This window comes from Chrysemys picta, chromosome 1 (genome assembly GCF_011386835.1).
Source record: "Chrysemys picta bellii isolate R12L10 chromosome 1, ASM1138683v2, whole genome shotgun sequence".
Classification (NCBI taxonomy): Eukaryota; Metazoa; Chordata; order Testudines; family Emydidae; genus Chrysemys; species Chrysemys picta.
The window spans coordinates 8,551,169-8,572,467 of NC_088791.1; the positions used below are offsets into that span (position 1 = coordinate 8,551,169).

At 49.6% G+C, this 21,299-nt stretch overlaps 1 protein-coding gene across 3 annotated transcripts in view; it reads right to left on the reverse strand.

Moving 5' to 3' along the window:
- The window catches only part of LRGUK (leucine rich repeats and guanylate kinase domain containing), an 87,265-nt gene that overhangs the window by 17,752 nt on the left and 48,214 nt on the right, over positions 1-21,299 (reverse strand). For 2 of the 3 annotated variants that reach the window (XM_042843231.2, XM_005291857.5), the window contains exons 14-17: positions 18,330-18,531; positions 14,545-14,658; positions 9,954-10,111; positions 6,251-6,339 (exon numbers count right to left, since the gene is read on the reverse strand). In XM_042843231.2, the coding sequence (XP_042699165.2) occupies positions 6,251-6,339; positions 9,954-10,111; positions 14,545-14,658; positions 18,330-18,531 (563 nt within the window). The remainder of the gene's footprint in view (positions 1-6,250; positions 6,340-9,953; positions 10,112-14,544; positions 14,659-18,329; positions 18,532-21,299) is intronic. The other variant, XM_042843232.2, reaches the window with a different exon arrangement.

A 21,299-nucleotide genomic window follows, 5' to 3' on the forward strand; every position in this document is an offset into this window, starting at 1 on the left:
TATGCATTGAGGTTTCAAAGGAGTTCGCATGTGGTTTTGGAAAAAAAATCGGCAGGTGTATGGGTTCATTAATATGGAATGACGAGTGTACCTTTGGAAGAAATTTGGGGTGTAATCTGAGGGTAACCTTGTCTTTAAAAAATATCGTATATGGTGGGTGTGCCATAAGAGCTGCTATTTCTCCTGCCCGTCTGGCAGAGGTAATTGCCACTAGAAACGCTGTTTTCATCGAGAGGTGTAAAAGGGAGCACGTGGCTAGGGGTTCGAAAGGTTGTTGAGTTAGGGCAGACAGTACCAGATGAAGGTCCCACGGGGTGGTCGGTGGTTTAATGTCTGGGTATAAGGTTTGTAGTCCCTTGAGGAAACGCTTCGTAATATCGTGAGCAAAGACAGACGTATCATCAATTCTGTCGTGGAAAGTCGTAATAGCAGCTAAATGGACCCTGATGGAGCTGAACGAAAGGCCGGATTGCTTAAGGCCCAAGAGATAGTCCAATATAATTGAAAGAGGTACCGAGGTAGGACAAAGGTGTTTAGCAGAACACCAATGTGTGAATCGTTTCCACTTTTGAAGATAGGTCTTGTGAGTAGATTGCGTTCTGCTATGTAGGAGTACCTCCTGAACTTGTTCGGAGCAATCTAATTCGCGTTGGGAGAACCACGTAGGAACCAGGCCTTGAGGTGAAGCATGGACAGGTTGGGGTGGAGAAAACGGCCGTGCTGTTGAGATAGAAGGTTTGGGATAAGCGGCAGGGAGATTGGTGGTTGGATTGACATTCTGGTGAGGAAGGGAAACCACGGTTGTCTGGGCCACGATGGGGCAATGAGGATCACCTTGGCTCGGTCCGTTCGTATTTTTATCAGAACCCTGTTGAGAACTGGTATCGGGGGAAACGCATAAAATAGGTTTCGGTGCCATGAGATCATGAATGCGTCCCCCAGGGAATGTTTGCCCAGTCCTGCTCTGGAGCAGAAATTGAGACATTTCTTGTTTTTTGCAGTTGCAAAAAGGTCTATGGTTGGGTAACCCCAGGTGCTGAATACATCGTGAATGGTTTTCTCGTTATCTCCCACTCGTGGTCCCATGGGAAGCGTCTGCTTAGTTCGTCCGCTGTGGTGTTCATGATTCCGGGAAGATAGGCTGCTGATACCCGGACGTTGTTCGCAATGCACCAATTCCAGAGCTTCATAGCCTCTGTGCACAGCGAATGGGATCGAGCTCCGCCCTGCCTGTTTACGTAAAACATGCATGCAATGTTGTCCGTCATTATGCGTACGTGATGATGCTTGATTAGTGGCAGGAAGTGACGGCACGCGTTGCGAATGGCTCGAAGTTCTAGAACATTTATGTGCAGGGAGGTCTCGGTTGGTGACCATAGCCCCTGTACTGTGTGATGAGACATATGTGCATCCCAGCCTGTCATAGATGCATCGGTGGTCAGAATGAATGATGGAGCCTGTTGAAGAAACGGGACTCCAGAGCAGAGGTTGGAGTGGACGGTCCACCAATGTAGCGAATCTTTGACTGGAGTAGGCAGGGAGAGAGTCTTGTTTAAAGAGTGCATATTCGGTTTGTAGACCGTTGCCAGCCACGCTTGGAAGCACCTCATGTATAGGCGTGCATTCTGGACGACAAAAGTGCACGAGGCCATGTGACCTAGTAGTTGCAGGCAGTCTCGGGCAGTTACCTGAGGGCTGTCGCGAATAATTGTGGCCAGTTGGTTTATGGAATTGAAGCGATCGGGTGGGAGCGATGCTAGCCCCGTCCGGGAGTCGAGGTCTGCGCCTATGAACTGCAGGTGCTGGGTGGGGCGTAATGTGGATTTGTCTGTTTATTTGTAGGCCGAGAGATAGAAAGCAATCGACTGTGAGCAGTGTGAACCGGAGCGCCTCGTCGAATGTTGAAGCTTTGAGGAGGCAATCGTCGAGGTAAGGGACACTATGACCCCTTGTTTCCTGAGGTAGGCAGTGACTTCAGCTAGAAGCTTGGAAAAAGCACGGGGGGCTGTAGATAGTCCGAAGGGGAGTACCCTGTATTGGAAATGTGTGGAACCGAGGGTAAATCGGAGGAAACGTCTGTGGGCCGGATGTATAGTGACATGGAAATAGGCATCTTGTAGGTCGAGGGCAGAAAACCAGTCGCCCTGCTCCAGCGCTGGGATTATGGTAGTGAGGGTAACCATCTTGAACTTTTGCTTTTTGATGAATCTGTTGAGCCGCCTGAGATCGAGGATTGGTCGCCATCCCCCATTTTTCTTCTCCGTTAAGAAATAATGGGAGTAAAAGCCCTTCCCTCTGTGTCGTTCTGGCACGACTTCTACTGCTCCCAGATGAAGGAGATGTTGCACTTCTTGGAGGAGTAGCTGCTCGTGAGAAGGGTCCCTGAAGAGGGACGGGGAGGGTGGGTGGGTGGGAGGTAAGGAGAGGAAGGGGATGACGTATCCAATTGTAACTACCTCTAAGACCCACTTGTCGGAGGTAATCTTCCTCCATTGATGGAAGAAAGGTCGTAGGCGGTGTCCAAAGATAGGTGTGTCGGCTGAAGTGGGGGCGTTGCTTTCTAAACCCTCGACCAAGTCTTCAAATCTGCCTATTAGCTGGTGGGGGTTGAGGTGCCCCTGCAGAGTTTGGGCGACGTCGCTGGAATCTTGGTCTTTGACGTTGTGGTTGTTGCTGTTCCTGCGGTCTATGGGAATGTTGTGTAAATGCGGGATAACGTGGCCGGTGGTACGGTTGGTATCGATATTGCCGTCTTCTGGTCGTAGGTGCCTGGAGACCTAGAGACCGGAGGGTTGTCCTGGAGTCCTTCATTGAATGAAGCACTTCATTCGTGGTAGAAGCAAAGAGTTTGTCACCGTCGAAGGGAAGATCTTCAATTGTGCTCTGAACTTCGCGAGGAAAAAAAGGAAGAGGAGAGCCATGAGCCCCGTCGCATGACTATCGCTGTAGCAGTCGATCTTGCCGCTGTGTTGGCTACATCGAGGGCTGCTTGGAGAGCGGTGCGTGATATGGCTTGTCCCTCAGAAACCATAGCTCTGAACTGTTGTTTTCTTTGTTCTGGAATGTCATCAATAAAGTCCATTAACTTATTATAGTTTTTATGGTCGTATTTTGCCAGGACTGCAGTATAATTAGCTATACGAAATTGGAGGGTGGAGGATGCATAGACCTTACGACCAAAAAGGTCCAATCGTTTGTTATCCTTGTTGGGTGGGGCAGAACGAGAATACTGTTGTCTAGCCCTCTGGTTCGCAGCGTCTACTACCAATGAATTTGGTGTTGGGTGGGTAAAAAGGAATTCAGAGTCCTTTGGAGAGATAAAATACTTCCTGTCTGCTTGCTTGCAGGTAGGTAGGCTTGTCGCTGGAGTCTGCCAGATGGACTTAGCGGGTTCTAAAAGGGCTGCGTTAATTGGGAGTGCCACTCTGGAGGAAGAAGGGGGCTGTAGGATGTTCGTTAGCTCATGCTGTTGTTCGGTGACCACGTCCAGGTTAATTCTCAGGTCACTGGCAACTCTTTTAAAGAGGTCCTGGAATTTTGTATATTCATCTGAGGGAGTGGGAGGAAGGGGAAGTAATGCTTCTTCAGGTGCCAGCTCCGGTTCTGTTGGAACAGGAGTAGGGCTAGGTTTATCCTGGGAGCGTGGCTGTGTTGCCAGGCGTCTCGTGTCACTGGCATATTCGTTAGGAGACGGCGCTGGATCAGTGTTGCGCCTGGTCGAGTGGCCACGGGGCATGTATTCCCGAGGGTATGATGCCCATGGTGTCCAGTATCGCCATGGTGGCGGGTAGGGCATAGGTGGTGCCATCCAGGGGTTCACCCCCCAGGAGGCAGGGTCCTGAGAGTGGGATGAGGTAGTTTTCTCATAACCCCTATTGCCCTGGGTCCGGGGCTGGGAGTCATGATATGGAGAAAAAACTCCCTGCGGATCTGTTTCCTCCTCACTGGAGGAAAACTGCTCAGATCCTGACTCAGGCATTGAAAAAGAATATTCATTCATGAGCGGAGACTGCAAGGTAGGTGATACCAGAAGATCTGCTGTCTGGGTAAAGTGAGTTAATGAAGCTCCTGCGGGAGATGAAAGCTGAGCCGGGAGAGGCTGCCGCACAGGAGCATTTCCGCGATCGGGTTTCTGCCTGTGATCTCTGTGTCAGAGTGCACCGCAGGGGTCGGTGCCGCGGTCGGTGCCGGGCGGGCAATATCAGGCTGCCTGGGGTCAGGCATGCTGTGGAATGTCGGCATCGTCTCATTTGCGGTGCCGAACGGTGCCGTAACAGAGGCAGGCAACTGGAAGCCTGATGCCTCGGCACCGGAGCCTCGCGCCGCCGCCGGAGCCTCAGGCGGCTTTTGCGCGGTTCCCGAAGAGCCCGGCTCATGAAAGTTGCTGAGGCGAGGAAACACAGGCAGAGAGATCGTTGATCTGCCTGGAGATACTTTGTGCCTCATAGCCTTGTTTGGTGAAGAAGGGTGCCCCTTCTTCGTAGATTTTTTCAGTTTTTTTGAGGCGGGGGGGCTGTGTCGGGTCGCGGAGCCGGCTTCAACGCCTGGGTCTGAAACTGACCCGATAGACTTTTGAAGGAGGAGCAGTTTAAGTTTAAGCTCCCTGTCTTTCCGTGCCCTGGAGCTGAGTTTACAGCAGTGGGCACATTTTTGGGGAATGTGAGCTTCCCCCAAACATTTTATACACTTTGAGTGTCCATCCGATAATGGGATAGCTTCCTTGCAGGTAGCACAGCGCTTGAAACCGGTGGAGCCCGGCATAGCCGCGGCTGACAGAAATTTTTTTTTTTTTTTAAACAGATAAACGGGGTAAGTAACTATACTAACAGAGAAAAACTGACAAGAACTGGTTACTAAAGGGTAATTGTGGCAAGAGTGAAGGATTTTCTAATGAGTCTGCTGAGCTCCGTCTCAGGCCGGGGACGGTTGAGAAGGAACTGAGGAGACCGGCCACGCATGCGTACTATTAACCTAGAGTCACAGCGGGGGGCAGCTTTTGAGCATGCGTGGCCGCTATGAGTACTGCTGCAAAAATCTCCGGGCGAAGGCGCAGGGACGCACCAACACCTGTAGTGGAGCACCCACAGGGACATCTCTCGAAGAAGAACAGTCTAATTTTCTGAACTGCATAAAAATGAAGAGGAATTATGTTGAGTAGTACAAGGGGTATAACTAGGAGTAATGGGATGAAACTGAGATAGCGATAATTTAGGGTAGATACCACAATAATCTTTCTGAGAGGGAGATGTATTACACTATGGAAGAGCCTTCTAAGGTGAAAGGCCAATCTCAAGGTACATTTAAAACTAGACTGGATATTGCACTAGTAAACATACTACAGGGAATAATCATACACTAGCCATTGGTATGGACTAAATGACCTGTAGGTCTCTTTTCTATCTAATAGCTATGATTTCAGGGTTCATTGTCCAACTCTCAGAGTCTCAACTGTTCATATTTATGGTATTTCCTGACTTCGCTCCTTGCATCACCATATGGAACGGAGTGTTGTCTACTCCTGCATGCAATTTGTTTTCACTGAGCACAGATGTCCCTGGAAATACCAACTGAGGGTGATAGGAGTTTCTTTCACCTATCTGACAGCTCTGCCAAAACAAAGTCTTATTTTCACTCCAAACACAGAATCCAAAGTATGAGCAAGGCACGGTGAAATAAAGGCAGCAAAGAGCAGTGGACTAACAGTATGTCTATGCTAGAAATGTAAGTTGACCTAATATACACCGGTGATGTGCATCCACCGACCTCAGAGGGACAGAGTGGGGAGCTAAGAGGCCAGTCTCTCAACTGGGTACCCTGTCCCATAGACTCCCAGAGGGCTGCCCCCTCCTCCCAGCCGGGAGCCAGGGGAAGTTGCCCGAGGCTTCTCGCCCCTCAGGAGTGGGGTCCAGCTGCTCCAGCTTCTCTGCCCCCACCAACTGCTCCCTACTGAGAGCTAGGCAGCCTTGTCATTGTGTGTGTTATAAATTCACAGTCCCAGATATACTGCAGGTTGGCCTCACACTGTTAGTTTAAGACCATTGCAGCTCTCAAGTCTGAGGGCGCATCTCCATGTAAAGGGCTTAACTGTAGGGTTCGACTTAAACCCTTTAAGGAGGAGAGTCAGCCATGGGACTTGTGATCTTTGAGAGTTTCTGATCATTCATCTTGTAGACGCAATGGGGAAGAAGTTCAAGATGGACATTTTTCATTTGGCTGAAAAGGACGTGACTCATACAAATGCCCGCATTACCTTTGAAACAGCTGGGCATATGCACTAGGAGCCTTCCCCAACAGCGCCTGCCGTGCTGCACATTGCCGCCTCTGCAGAGATGCTTCTTCCTGAGCAAGAAATATGATCAACTTATTACAATAACTTACAAGTACATACAGGCCTTCAAAAAAAAGGGTAACAAATGGCCATGACATTCCTGTCTCTGGCTAAGGCCATGTCTACACTAGAGACCTTACAGTGGCCCGGCTGTACCAATGCAGCTGTGCCGCTATAAGATCTCTTGTGTAGCCACTCTATGCCAATGGGAGAGAGCTCTCCCGTCGACGTAGTTAAACCACTTCCAATGAGCGGCGGTAAGTATGTCGGCAGGAGAAACTCTCCTGCCAGCATAGTGCTGTGCACACTACCACTTATACCAGTGTAACTCATGTTACTCAGCGGGGTGTTTTTTCACACCTCTGAGCAACACCAGTTTTGCTGACAAAAATGGTAGTGTAGACATGGCCTAAGACTCTTGAGTGTATAGGTTTATCTATACTGGGAAATTACATTTTGTTATAACACGTTAACTAACAGGGTGTTAAATATCAGTCAGCACTCAGTGTAGACAGGACTTTTGTCTTTAAAGTCACACCTGGTTTTAAACATGGCGGTCCTGGTTTACAATGAAGCCCTGATTCTTCACTACATCTGAGCTATGCTAGGATGTAGCAGAAAGGGATGACTGCAGGGAGCTGGTTGATTCGCAGCCCCAGTATAAATTAAAGCAAGAATAATCCTACTTTAATTGATGCTGCTCGCATAAGGTTTCTTTCACCAGCAAAGGATGCAGTATAGTAGAATTTGGCTCCAACACACTCCTGACATGCTGCTTTCCTTGTCCGCTCACTCTAAGGGTAGAGGGAGTGGTTGGTGGCTACACCACTTCTGCCAACTCTACAGCAGCTGAGATTCCCCCTACACCGAGGGAATTCTCTGTTGGAAATCTACGGTCACTCTCAGGCTACTGTGAACACCTAGCATAAGGGAGCCTTAGCAGACTGGAGAATCCATCCCTGTGGTGTTAGTTAACATGTGCTGCAGCAGAACAATATAATTTCCCACTGCAGACAAACCCAGTGTGGGTAAGGCAAGAGAAAGCTCAAAAAACAACAACAGTCATCTTGTGGTGACATTATCACATACTGGTTTGGCATCACGATGGGACAATAAGACCCCCCACCACAGTTTATCTGGTGGCTCTCTGTGACCCCCATCCCAGTAATGGCTCTCCAGATGGCAAAGGATGAACAAGAAAGAGAGTCCGATTGTCTTGTTGTACCTATTCACCCACAGATTGTTGTGAATTCCTTCCCTTTTGCTACTCCAGCAAGGTCCAGGCCTACACAGATTTCAGACAGATGTTTCACAAAGCATGTGCTTTGTAAAGAAGCAATTCTTTCTGATTTTTGTATGGATTGCAGGGCCTGGTTCTGTACTGCCTTGCAACTTGTGTAGTTATTTCTACTTGTGCAACATTGGTATAATGTGTTTTGAACCCAGCAGTTGCAAAGGCCAGGGAAAATGATGGTTCTTTTCCTGGTCAGCAAGCCTTTCCTCTTACCCTGCTCCTGGATTGCCAGTGCTAGTCATTTTATGCTCTCTCTCACTTTGCCATTCTACACATAGGAAGCATGGAATGCAGTTGTAGCAGTCATGCCACGTGCTTTTGTTGCCAAAAGTAAAGGAATCATTTCTACTTCCAAATGGAACAATTTAGACCGGATTTTACTTTAAAATCACAACAGGCATATTTACAGTCTTTACTATTGAAAATTATCAGAGCTGCACTCGTGTTTCACCTTGGAGCACTTACTGATTGACACTTCAGTCGATCCTACAGAACCTCATCATACACACGAACAAATATATTGGGCACTTAGAAGGCCTAGTAAATAGCTTGGCAGATATTACCAGCGAGGAACATGGAAACTAATAAAGAAAGCCTTCTAGCCACTGAAGAACTTAAACCCAGGCTAAATTATAGCCACCTTCATCATAAAACACTTATCTCCCTGGCTTGACAAAATGTAAAACGTTAACATAAGATGCAATAAAGAGAGAGAGACATAAATCACCGTGATACAGATGATGGCAGAAGGCTGCTGAAGTGAGAGAAACACAGCCTTCTCCTTCAGCTTAAGCGAATATATATTCTGATGAAATAAACATTAAAGGAAATGACACTTATTTAACTCTACACGGCACGAGACGTGGGATTTTGCTTAAGATGTCTGAAAGATGGGAGGGCTCCTTGTCTGGGTAGCTCATTTACAGTCATACCTTTCTCCCCACTAAAGAAAGCCTTTTTTTAAGCCTTGGATAGCAGTGGGTTTTTTTGATTCTCTGCTCCATCCAGAATAAAAACTCTAGACATCAGAATCAGGTGTAGATTGCTATAAATACAGAGATAGTGGCAATAATTATCCAACAAGCCAGGCCTGCCCAAACCATCAGTCATCATTATGACTTCATAGCCCTGGAATGGAACATATTTTGAAGCTTCCGTTTTTTTTTTCTTTCCTCTGCCATTGTCATTGAAAAGGAGCATTAGAAATATCTGTTTGACAGCACCAGCTCCACCACTGCCTGCAAGGAGAGTGAATTAAAGTCTGCCTTTAGGGAACAACCTATAAAAAATGAAGCTTAGATTGCACAAGATTGTTTGAAACGTAAGCGCACTGTTGAGTCTCTGGGTCAAAAAAGAAGAAAACGCAGCAGCGAAACATGTCTGAACTCAATCTCTGGTGGCCAGGGCCGGCTTTAGGCCAATTCCACCAATTCCCCCGAATCGGGCCCCGCGCTTAAGAGGGCCCCGCGCCCAGTGGCAGGGTCGCCCAGAGTGGGGGGCAAGTGGCAGAGAATCCCTTCCCTGGCTAGAGGCACCTTTTTAATTTTTACTCACCCGGTGGCACTCCAGGTCTTTGGCAGCGGGTCCTTCACTCGCTCCAGGTCTTTGGCAGCACTTTGGCGGCGGGTCCTTCAGTGCCGCCGAAGACCCGGAGTGAGTGAAGGACCCGCCGCCAAAGACTAGGAGTGCGGCCCGGTGAGTACAAGCCCCACATGTTTTTTTTAACGTGTTTTTTTTTTTTAAGTCATCCCTGTCGGGGCCCCGTCGAAACTGTTCGAATCGGGCCCCGCACTTCCTAAAGCCGGCCCTGCTGGTGGCAACCATGCCAAGCATGCAGCCACTCAGGTGAATGAGAGTTTTGACTTCAATGGGAACAGAATCGGGTTCAAAGCTCTTGATGTCCTGATAGACAATTTCCTTGTATCTCACGGCAGCACGTCTATTATTTATCCTGAATTTGGATTGTTTCCATGCATTCTTGTAAAAATATATAGGAGCTGATCCTCATCTAACTTACACCACATAAACCAGGAGCAACTCCAACAGAATCAATGAAGTTGCTCTGGTGTAAAACTGGTGTGAAAAGATTAGGCCCACAGTTCCCTACCCCATCTCCTCCTCAGTTGATGATGCTCATGCCATTTTCTTTCAGCTGCCTTTGGTACATTTGATTCTGGGCATTCCACTACTGGGAAAATATTGACAAACTGGAAGGAGTTCAGAGAACAGCAGTAAAAATGATATGGGAGCTGGAGGGATTGAGCAAAGCATAAACATCCTACTCCTAGGTTAGCATTCTATAATGCTAAAGTTAGAGCATTTCCCCCTTACCGCTGGTGTCTTTTGTGCAGCAAGTTTGGCTGAGATTCTAGCAGAGTAGTTTTTGGCTGAAGAGTCCGAAAATGCATTGATGTCAGAAGGCTGGGCAATTCTAATGGTCCCTCCACTGGTTAAAGCTTTGTGATCTCCAAAAGACAGTGAGCTGAAATCTAGTAGGGAACAGGTATTGTTATTATTGCAACAAAACCCTTACTGTAAACTCTGTTTCCAAGAAGTTGAAATCCTGTTTGAGAAATTCCATGTCTGCAGTTTCAGAATAACTAGGTTCCTTTTGGCACTGTTCTGGGTTTGCAAATGGGAAGAATGAAAGTGAAAAAGATAGAACTGAGTATCTTCTTAAGAAATAGATCCCAGGGAAGGGAATAAAAATACTTAGCACTTTTGTAATTTGTAAAGCACTTTACAAATATTAACTAATTCACCCTCAAAATACCAAGGGAAGTGTAGGGTCCCAAAAATACTCAAAACAGAAACCACTGATGGAGTACGGCATGTTGCTTTGCTTAATTTTATTTTCCTGAGGTGCTAGCTATTAAACATTGTTACCACTATTAAGCTGTTTAGAGGCTATGTTTGACCTACCTCACAGCCAGGGAATTTGAATCACGTGCCCTTCCTTCTGTCAGAATCATTTGCATCTGAATTTTTATGCACACAATTAAACTCTGGGTGCAAATGTAAGTACTTGCACCTCTACTGGATTTACAGGTAGTCAGAAATGCAACTAAATCAGATAGCTGGAGATGCAACTAACACACTTTTTTTCAAGCAAAATTCGAGGGTGCAAAACTGCAGCCACAAATAAGGAGGCTGGGCTTCAGTTTAGCTAACGAATTACCCCTAAATATCAATTTAAAATATAAAGGAAACCCTTACGAATATTTATATTTATGGGAGCGTTTGGAAAACCCAATCAGGAGAAAGGTCCCATTGTAGTAGGTGCTGTACAAAAGCAGCTCTCTCAAAGTACCTACCAGGGCCGGCTCCAGGCACCAGCCAAGCAAGCTGGTGCTTGGGGCGGCAGATTGAACGAGGCGGCATTCCGCCCAATCTTAGGGCCAGCCGCACGGCCGCTTTTCTTTTAGTGTGTGTTCCGCTCCGGCTACCCTGTAAGGGGCGGTGGGCACGGTGGCGCGGAGGATGGGAGCGCCCTGCAGCAAGCCTGACAGGGCAGCCCGTGTCCTTTCCTCCCAGCCGACGGGAGCAGTGTGGAACCCTCCCGGCAGAGGGCACGGCGGGAGGGGCCACGTGGCAGCACCCCCCTGAAGCCCTGGCCGCCCTCCTCCTCTCTCTCCCCCCCCCCCGCTCCCTCCCCTCCTCCACAACTGCAGCGCAGGGAGTCCCCCTGCACCCTGGCTCTGGCCACGCAGCAGGGGTTTTTTTTGTTTTGCCGTTTTTTGCCGCCCCTGGGTTGTGGTGGGTTTTTTTTTTTTGCTTGGGGCGGCAATAAAGTCAGAGCCGGCCCTGGTACCTACCATCTAAAAAGAAGAGAATCAATGAAGGGTGAAGGAGAGGGAGACAATCAAATACATACAATCTTACACACACATATGCCTATTTTATGTATGTTTGGTTTTGTAATTATGTAATAAATAAATGCCAACTTTCCCCAAATGTCCCTCAGCCTAGCCAGCTCAAGTTACTGATATGCAGATGCTGGAATTTCTAGTGATTAGAACAGGGGAGTTATGGCTCCTGAGTTCTATTCCAGGGGCGGCAAATGATTTACTGAGCCTGGTTTTCAGACATGCTGAGCATCCACCACTCAAACCAACTTCAATGGGAATTCTGAGTGCTCAGCACCACTGATAATCAGCTACAGCCTCAGTGTCCCAGCTGTGAAATGTTGTGAAGTATGTATTACTATCCAGAGCGTTGTGAGGCTTACTTAATAGTTATAAAGCACTGCAATCTTGGATGAAAGCTGCTCTGTACGCGCAAAGCAGTATCATCATGTTAGTACAGTAATTTCTTCTATAAAAAGTGTTTCAAAAGAAGAGCTTATCGATTTTCTCCCAGTGTCTTTACTCTGGACATGAACAAAAGATCGCAAACGGCAGCTCATTAAAAAAAGAATTAACAACCTATCATAATATCACAGAACCAATCTTCTCCCTTCTACTCTCTTACTAAAAATGTCCATAATAAAGTCAACCTTTAGGCAAATTCTTTAAAATCAATTATTTCACACGGTCCATAAGAAGAGACACTCTCTCCAGAACTAAGATAGTTAAATTTATTTAAACTCCTATAAATGAAGCTCGAAGTGAATTTAACGACGCATAGTCAATTTAAAAGTTACTTTATGGAGAGCAAAATTACCAAAACCCAGTACTATTAATGGAATTTCTGTGGCTAGCAACAAAGTACAAATTGACACAATTCCAAAATGTGAAAGAATATTAAGATTTTGTTAAAGGAATGTCAGGTGCTTTAGATAGAACATATTATAATTAGATAAGAATCTCTTCTGTCCATAATCCTTCCACTTTGCTCTCCCTCCTGTGCCAAAAAGGCCCTAGTGCAGCAGTTCTCAAACTGTGGGTTGGGACCACATTTTAATAGGGTCACCAGGGCTGGCTTAGACTTGCTGGGGCCCAGAGCTGAAGGCCAACCCCCACCACCCGGGGCCTAAGCCCAAGCGCTTCAGCCGTTGGCGGCAGGGCTCAGATTATAGGCCCCCTGCCTGTGGCTGAAGCTATTAGGCTTTAGCTTTGCCCCCCACCCCACACGGGGTGGCAGTGGGGCTCGGGCAGGCTCAGGCTTCTGTTCCCCTTCCTGGGGTCAATTAGTAATTTTTGTTGTCAGAAGGGGATCAGGGTGCAATGAAGTTTGAGAACACCTGCCCTAGTGTTTTAGCAGAAAATAACTAAGAGCAAGATTGCAAGAACAAGATACAGCACACATGGTAACCTGCTTCTCCAAAATCCAGTCAGCCCCACAAGCCTTCCCTAACTTCAAACAAACACTGGCACTGCTAGAAGTGAAAATTAAAACAGTCCAGATTTAGATTAAATTTACTGGTTTCTTTAGAAAGCTACCTGTCATGGTAGTATCTATACATTACAATCCATGTTGAGGCTTTTCATTCCCCACAGAGTAATCAACATTTATTAATTCTTTCAAGATATGAAACCACTTGACATGAAAAAGTGATAAATTTTACACAATTTTTCATTAACATTTTTGTGCCAGTCTTACGCACTCTTCAGATTCCCCTATCTGCAGCCTTGTGAGCCATGCAGAAGGTCATGACTACTGGCTCTTCCCCTGTTTAGGAAAACAGTCACTCTCCTTCGGCACGGGATCTAAAACAACCTATGAACTGTGGAAGCTCTTGGAGAAAAGAGCTATCATAAACAAGTTCTTGTCTTCCTTTATTACGCAAATCCCTGTCAAGAAACTCTCTGTCTCCCCTTCCTCATTCCCACTGGGAGCTCTATTAGCTACAGAAGTGTATAGTCCAAATAGAGGAGACAGAACGGAATCTAGGGCCAGAATAAGGATGGATTTCTTTAATAACTTACTTGGCATTAGGGAAAAGCATGTCTCACCATTAAGGGTCTTCACCACAGAGTTAGCCCAGGTGTCTCCCCCAAGTCTCCTCCTGTCCACACATCTGAATTTAGTGGTGCTTTACACCTGAGCTACCTGGCCCAGCTGGGGGTATGGGTGAGAACCTGGGTTCCCTTTTCACTCAGGCTGGTACACCACCCACTTTGCAGTGAGAATACGGGCTAAATCACTCGAGTGCTGATAGTCCTGCAGTGCCTTCCCACAATTCCCCCGTGTGTCCAAAACAATAGGCAAGTTCTCCCACAATTCACTGGGAAAGACTCCTAAAGAGGCTTAGTTTACTGCAGCACAAAGAATCATTGGATATGCCCCCAAAGCTCTAGTGACACACATAAAGGCGTGCAGCACCACTGAGGACAAAGTAACTCAGATGGGACTGTGAAGTGTGGCTGTACCCGGGCTAGGTTAACCCAGGTGTCAATCACCCAGGCTAACTCGGCAGTAAAGAATTACTGTTAAAAGGAGACTGGGGTTATTGGCCAATGGCAAGATCCTGATTTGGAGAGACCTCATTCATATCCCTGATCACCCTGAGGCGAGGAGGAATGTAAGTGTTCAGCCTCCCAGCCCCATTTCTTTTTTCTCATTAGTCAGATAGGCACAAAGTTGTCAGCCAAGGAGACATGTTTTGTGTTGTGAATCTCCCTTAAAAACCTTCCCTGATGAGTGGATGTCTATCAGCTAGGGAGTAACCTGCCTCCACACAACATTAGGGTCACACCATGCGCTCTTCCCAACATTGTTCTCCCAAGTCAGCTGCCATATAAAGTAACTGTAAGTAACGGAAGGTGCAGCATCACAGACTTGGTTCCTAGGAGGAGGACAGTCAGGGAGGCACATTACTCAGTGGGAGGCCTGCAGAGTTTTCACAGGCCAGTAATCATGGAGGCCACTTCTCTCGCAGATAGGGCACTAATGTGTATAATTGACAAGTAATCAGTAACACTCTCCTAATAAAGCTGGTGTTAGTTCCTGACTGGCACAGTTGGAAAGTCACGTACAGTACCTGTGATTGCTTTGTCGTCCAAGACCCAACTTCTGTCCAAATCTGAAGGCTGTACCATACCTAGGTATTCCTTTATGAGGAGACTCAGCTGTGTGTATGCCTCATCGTAATCATCTACAGGAAACAGATGCACATTTTAAGGAGGGAGGGAAAGGATGTCTGATAAAAGAACAGCCAGGCACCAGCGTGAAATTATAACGTCACAGAAGTCAGAGATGAAAATGTCCTTTTAGTTCACCCAGCCTACCTCCCTACCAGTTTGGGGTTGTTCTCCACAATACATTCTCTGGTAAATGTATTCCCCATCTAGCTGTAAATGTTCCTCAAGTGTTTCACCTCATCACTTGAGGAACATTTACAGCTAGATTGAGGAACTTCCCTTGGGAGAATAATCCATAGCCTACTACTGTGAAGAAGCTTTTCCTAAATTCAGTTACATTCTAAATTCCTATAAGTCAGCCTAAATGTTCTCCTCCGCAATTTGATTTTATTTATTGTCTTTTATTTCTTCTGTTTTAGACTAAAAACGTACGGCTGCCTATCCCTGGCTTCAGGTGCCCTCGACAATAGGGTGACCAGATGTCCCGATTTTATAGGGACAGTCCCGATTTTGGGGTCTTTTTCTTATATAGGCGCCTATTACCCCCCACCCCCTGTCCCGATTTTTCACATTTGCTGTCTGGTCACGCTACTCGACAATAATTAAAAATATAATTGTAATAATTCACAAAGCCAGCAATTTCATCTAAACCCTAGACCAGAGGTGGGCAAACTACGGCTCGGGGACCACATCCGGCCCACGGGACCCTCCTGCCCAGCACATGAGCTCCTGGGCCGGGAGGCTCACCCCCGGTCCCTCCCCTGCTGTTCCCCCTCCCCCACAGCCTTAGCTCGCTCCGCCACTGGCGCAATGCTCTCAGTGGCAGGGCTGCGAGCTCCTGGGGCAGTGCAGCTGCAGAGCCCGGCCTGACCCGATGCTCTGTGCTGCGCGGTGTGTGGCTGGCTCCAGCCGGGTGGTGTGGCTGTAGCGCCGCCAGCCACTGGTGCGCCAGGCAGTGCGGTAAGGGGGCTGGGAGCGGGGGAGTTGCATAGAGGGCAGGGGAGTTTGGGGTGGTGGTCAGGGGTCGGGGGTGTGGATAAGGGGCGGGGCGGTCAGAGGGCTGGGAACAGGGGGATTGAATGGGGGTGAGGGTCCCGGGGGGCAGTCAGGAAGGAGAGGGGGGTTGGATGGGGCGGCGGGGGACATGCTGTCAGGGGGCGAGAAGCGGGGGGGGGGGGGGGTTGGATAGGGGGCAGGGGCCGGGCCATGCCTGGCTGTTTGGGGAGGCACAGCCTCCCCTAACCAGCCCTCCATACAATTTCCGAAACCCGATGCGGCCCTCAGGCCAAAAAAGTTTGCCCGCCCCTGCCCTAAACCCAAATCCACCCAAGCAATGGTCAGTCAAAAAAAATAAACTAGGAAAAATCCCCTGTCCCACCACTTGCTACCCTCCCTCGTGATGTTCCCTCACTCCCTAAACAACAGGGAGAAAACATTTGTTTCAGACGATACCACAAAGATCAACAGATTCAATTATTTTACCCCAAGGAGATGATCAAGTTTCAAAGAAGGGTCCTCACAGAGAAGGCCCTTGCAGCAGCTCCAGCTTTATGCCCCTGGGGACCTCAACGGTGGCAGTATGGCACAGGGTAAAAGGAAGCCATGTCTCAGGCCATTTAGGGCCTAACAGGACGAAAACAACACACTGAACTCCATTCTGAAACCAACAGACAATTAGGCCCAGATCCTCAAAGGATCTGAATTAGGGTTACCATACGTCCGGATTTTCCCGGACATGTCCGGCTTTTTGGGACTCAAATCCCCGTCCGGGGGGAAATCCCAAAAAGCCGAACATGTCCGGGAAAATCCTGGGCCAGGGGCTGGCCCGGGGCCGGCGGGTGCGCCGAGCCGGCGGTGCCTGGCGGCCGGGGGGTGCGCCGGGCCGGCGGTGCGCCGGGCGGCCGGGGAGTGTGGGGTGCGCCGGGCCACCGGGGACCGCTGGTGCCGGGGGGCGGCGCCGGGCCGCCGGTGCCGGGTGGCTGGGGAGTGCGCCGGGCCGCCGGTGCCGGGTGGCTGGGGAGTGCGCCAGGGGTCGGGGAGTGCGCCGGGCCGCCGGGGACTGGCGGTGCCGTGGGGTGCGCCGGGCCGCCGGCGGTGCCGGGCGGCCGGCAAGTGCGCTGGGGGTCGGGGAGTGCGCCGGGCCGCCGGTGCCGGGGGGTGCGCCGGGCCGCCGGGGGTGCTGGGTGGCCGGGGAGTGCGCCGGGCCGCCGGGGGGGTGTGCTGGGCTGCCGGGGACCGGCGGTGCCGGTCGGCCGGGGGGTGCGCCGGGTCGGCGGTGCCGGGCGGCCGGGGAGTGTGGGGTGCGCCGGGCCACCGGGGACCGCTGGTGCCGGGGGGGGGCGCCGGGCCGCCGGTGCCGGGTGGCTGGGGAGTGCGCCGGGCCGCCGGTGCCGGGTGGCTGGGGAGTGCGCCAGGGGTCGGGGAGTGCGCCGGGCCGCCGGGGACTGGCGGTGCCGTGGGGTGCGCCGGGCCGCCGGCGGTGCTGGGTGGCCGGCGAGTGCGCTGGGGGTCGGGGAGTGCGCCGGGCCGCCGGTGCCGGGGGGGTGCGCCGGGCCGCCGGGGGTGCTGGGTGGCCGGGGAGTGCGCCGGGCCGCCGGGGGGGGGTGTGCTGGGCTGCCGGGGACTGGCGGTGCCGGGGTGTGCGCCGGGCCGGCGGTGCCGGTCGGCCGGGGGGTGCGCCGGGCGGCCGGGGGGTGTGCTGGGCCGCCGGGGACCGGCGGTGCCGGGCGGCCGGGGGGTGCGCCGGGTCGGCGGTGCCGGGCGGCGCGCCGGGCCGCCGGGGGTGCTGGGTGGCCGGGGAGTGCGCCGGGCCACCGGGGGGTGTGCTGGGCCGCCGGGGGGTGCTGGGCCGCCGGGGGTGCTGGGTGGCCGGGGAGTGCGCCGGGCCACCGGGGGGTGCGCCAGGCCGGCGGTGCCGGGCCGCCGGAGACCGGCGGTGCTGGGTGGGCCAGGGGCCCGGGGCTGCTGGGCGGGCCAGGGATGCTGGGCCGGGGACCCGGGGGCCGGGCCGGGGGTGCTCGACCGGGGGCCCAGGGGCCGGCAGTTCTGGGCGGGCCGGGGGTGGTCGGCCAGCGCCGGAGCCGACCCAGGCTGGAGCCGCTCGGGGGCCAGCCTGGGCCGCGCCTCCTCCCCTCCCCCCCCTGCTTCAGGCTTCCCGCGAATCAAATTTTCGCGGGAAGCAGGGGAGGGGGCGGAGACTTTGGGGAAGGGGCGGAGTTGGGGCGGGGGCGGGGGCGGGGCTGGGGGCGGGGCCGGGGCCCCGCGGAGTGTCCTCCTTTTGGAGGCCCAAAATATGGTAACCCTATCTGAATACCTTTGAGGATCTGGGTCTTAGGGCACATCACGGAGCTTCAGTGTAACAGCCTCATGAGAGACACTGCTTAACAAATGTGCAGCTGAATTCTACACCGGGTTCAGTTTCTTGATGGATTTAAGATGTAGCTAGCGCATAATGCAGTAATTCAATCTTGAGGGAACAAAGATACAAATCTGCAGTGCTTTATGTCCCCTGGATAAGAACTAGCTGGGTTCCATTTCTGGCAGACTCAAACCAGCTACTTTGAACATCAATTTGCCTTCCCCTAGTTTTTGTTTCAGAGATGACTTTATCTGCATGGCAGTTTTGGGGCATCCATTACCATCACCCTGGGTAATCAGATTCTTGGTAGAAAAGAGATTAACTCACCCATGTTAATTACCGCATCAAAGTATCCTGGAAAATCCTGATTTATTTTGATATACATGTCCACTCTGGAGACTGCAGTTTCAATCTCTGGCCTGCTAAACAGCCCCTTCCTCCGCAGATGTCCCTCATATTTTTCTTTGTTCATTGGTACTAACAGGATATATCGAGGTTCAAAGTAGGTATTTTTCAAACTTTGCACACCCTTTAAGATTAGACAGAAAGCACCCAATAATGTTTTATTCCTGAAACTCAGTGACTACTTACTGACATGCTGTGTTCATAATGACCCCTTACTAATTACAAACCATCATATTTAGCAATGTCGGTAAGTTATTTAAGTCTATGATCTTCAAAATTTGGTACCAAATTCATCTTGAAGTTAGTGAGTACAACTCCCTGGAAGCCTATAGTTCACTGGTGACTTAATGCACCTTGCTTTCTTATACCTGCCTAGTATCTGTTTTTCCTGTTAGGCCCTATCCTTTCTCTCCCTTATATTGCATGTCAGAAGTCATACTACTGTATTTCTTATAACCATTTTCTGACCAATTTACACCCCACATGTAACTTTCACCACCAATGAATTCGGCCCTTTCACTTTTACAATGAACAACATCGGAATCTTCTTCTCAATCAGAATGTTTTTCTAACTGATGCGGAGCGGCCTGATAACTTTCGGAGAATGAGGGTTTATTAAACCACAGTAGTTTATGATGGTAAGTGAACTGATTTTGAATTTCTGACAGCATCCCTTGTACCAAACCACGATATTCTGAGAAAGGGGAAAGTCTACATCTGCACTAAACATACCTGAATAGTATAAAGAACTAAAAAATACAGTATGTGGCATAAACTGGTATAAACAGGACCCTAAAGCACTTGTCACAGATCAACTGGCTTCTATGTTTAAGACTAAATTCTGCATATATGGCTGTATAATGGGGAGGGGAGGAAGGCTAATATGTAAGGGCCAGACAAAACTGCATCCCCCTGCTCTGGTTAGCATATGGGCTGCTACATCCTAACTTCCCCCACTACCATCTGGGATATACAAATCCCCAAAGGCAAAGGAGAGAAGACAGAGCTATATAGCCCCATCCTATCCAACCTAGGGCTGGGCCTAATCAGCAAAAATGAGTCCTGAGTGAGTACCTTAGGCCCCCAATCCTATAAACATGAACATGCTTAACTTCAAGCATCAGAACAGTCCTACTGACTTCAGTGATACTGTTCAAGTACAAAAGTATTTGTGGGATGAGGGTCTTACCTACACTTAGAGCAGGTCTACACTACAAGCTTGGATTGGCGCAGCTGCACAGTTGTAGTGCTTCTGTTGGAGACACTCTCTCCGACAGCATCATAATTTGCATCACCCAGCCAACATACCGCTGGGTTAAGGTCGGTATAAGTACGTTACTCAGGAGTGTGGATTTTTCACACCCCCGAGTGACCTATTTATACCGAAGTAAGCATATAGTATGGACCTGGCCTTACTTACAAATAAAAAGGGATCAGAGGGTGGCACACAAGGTGGTGGGAATAGAGAGATGCAAGGAACCCCTGTTTGCAATAAGCTCTGTCTACAAAAGCAACAAAATGTGCCTTCTAGTGTAAAACAAATCAAAAACCAAAAATGTGACATCACTGAAATGAGGGGTGGGGATGGAGTCTATGTGGGGGCCAACAGAAACTTAAAACTGAAGATGTATCTGAAAAATAGGATTGAAACGTAAATTGTATGCCTAATGTGCACATGCAGCTACTGCAATCTTATGCTCAAATGGGGTAACTGTATGCACCAATGGCCACGTCAACAAGGGATGGGTCCTGAAAGTGCCCTGGAACATCTCCCCTCACTCTGTCGCAGAATGCAACAGGAACTTCACTGACTAGAAATGTAGTTACTACAAAGGGGACAAATTCTACCACCCAACAGTGCAGAGGTAGTAGATTAAAGGGAATTAAATGGCTCAAATTTTTAGCCTCAGCTCATGAACCATCATTAAAATGTTCTTTTAATAGGCATGAATCACTTTCGTTAGAGGCTTAGGAGATGATAATGAACTTGAAGCCTTTCTGTTTCAGATGCATAACTCACCATTATGGTTTGTCATCAACAGGTAGAGTCTACAGCAATGCAGACTGCTGCATAATTATTACACGCTTTAGAACGCTGGCACCAGAGGCATCTCTTAACTAGCTGTCCATGATATTGCTGTTGATAATATCCAACAAAGGCACAGTGACTTCCCTATTCATATACAGGCCCTAACTTCTCCATCATTTAGTAATACACCTATTTTGAGAAGCATTCAAGCTTTATGAGGCACATCCCAGTGTGTCATGTCCAGTTTGTCTTCACTTGTGAATTTAGGGTCCTAGCCTGTGAGAAGCTGAGCATCCTGTTGAAGCCAATGGGAGCTGAGTATGCTAATACATCAAAATAGGCACTCAGATTGCAAGATCAGACCATTTAATTGTTGGCCCTTTGATACAGAGCTATCGCTATACAGTGTCTTGTACGCTTCTGGCAATATATAAATGATTAATGATAATGCACATAAACTACTCCCACTGAATCTTGTGGGCGCCTAAACTTACTCAGCACCTACGTATTTGCAATAAACCGTTCCCTAGGCACCAATGTTTCTGTCTCTGTGCATGCGCACTGCTGCCTCCCGCTAGGCCCCCAAGTCCCAGAGCAATCTACAAACCAGGAGAAGAAAGATGTTCGGCTACCTAACCACAGGCGGGGCCTGATCCGGTAGGTGTGCTCAGAGGCAGCCTACCAAATGGGGCCCCTCAGGCAAATTGATACAAAATAACCAGAGAGGGCATAACTTTTCTCCCAGTGCTTAGGGTACTCATCTGTGATGTGGGAGTTGCCTGGTTCAAGTGCTTCCTGCACCTGAGAGGAAGAAGGGATTTGAACTGAGATCTACCACCTCTCAGGTGAGAGCTCTAACCACT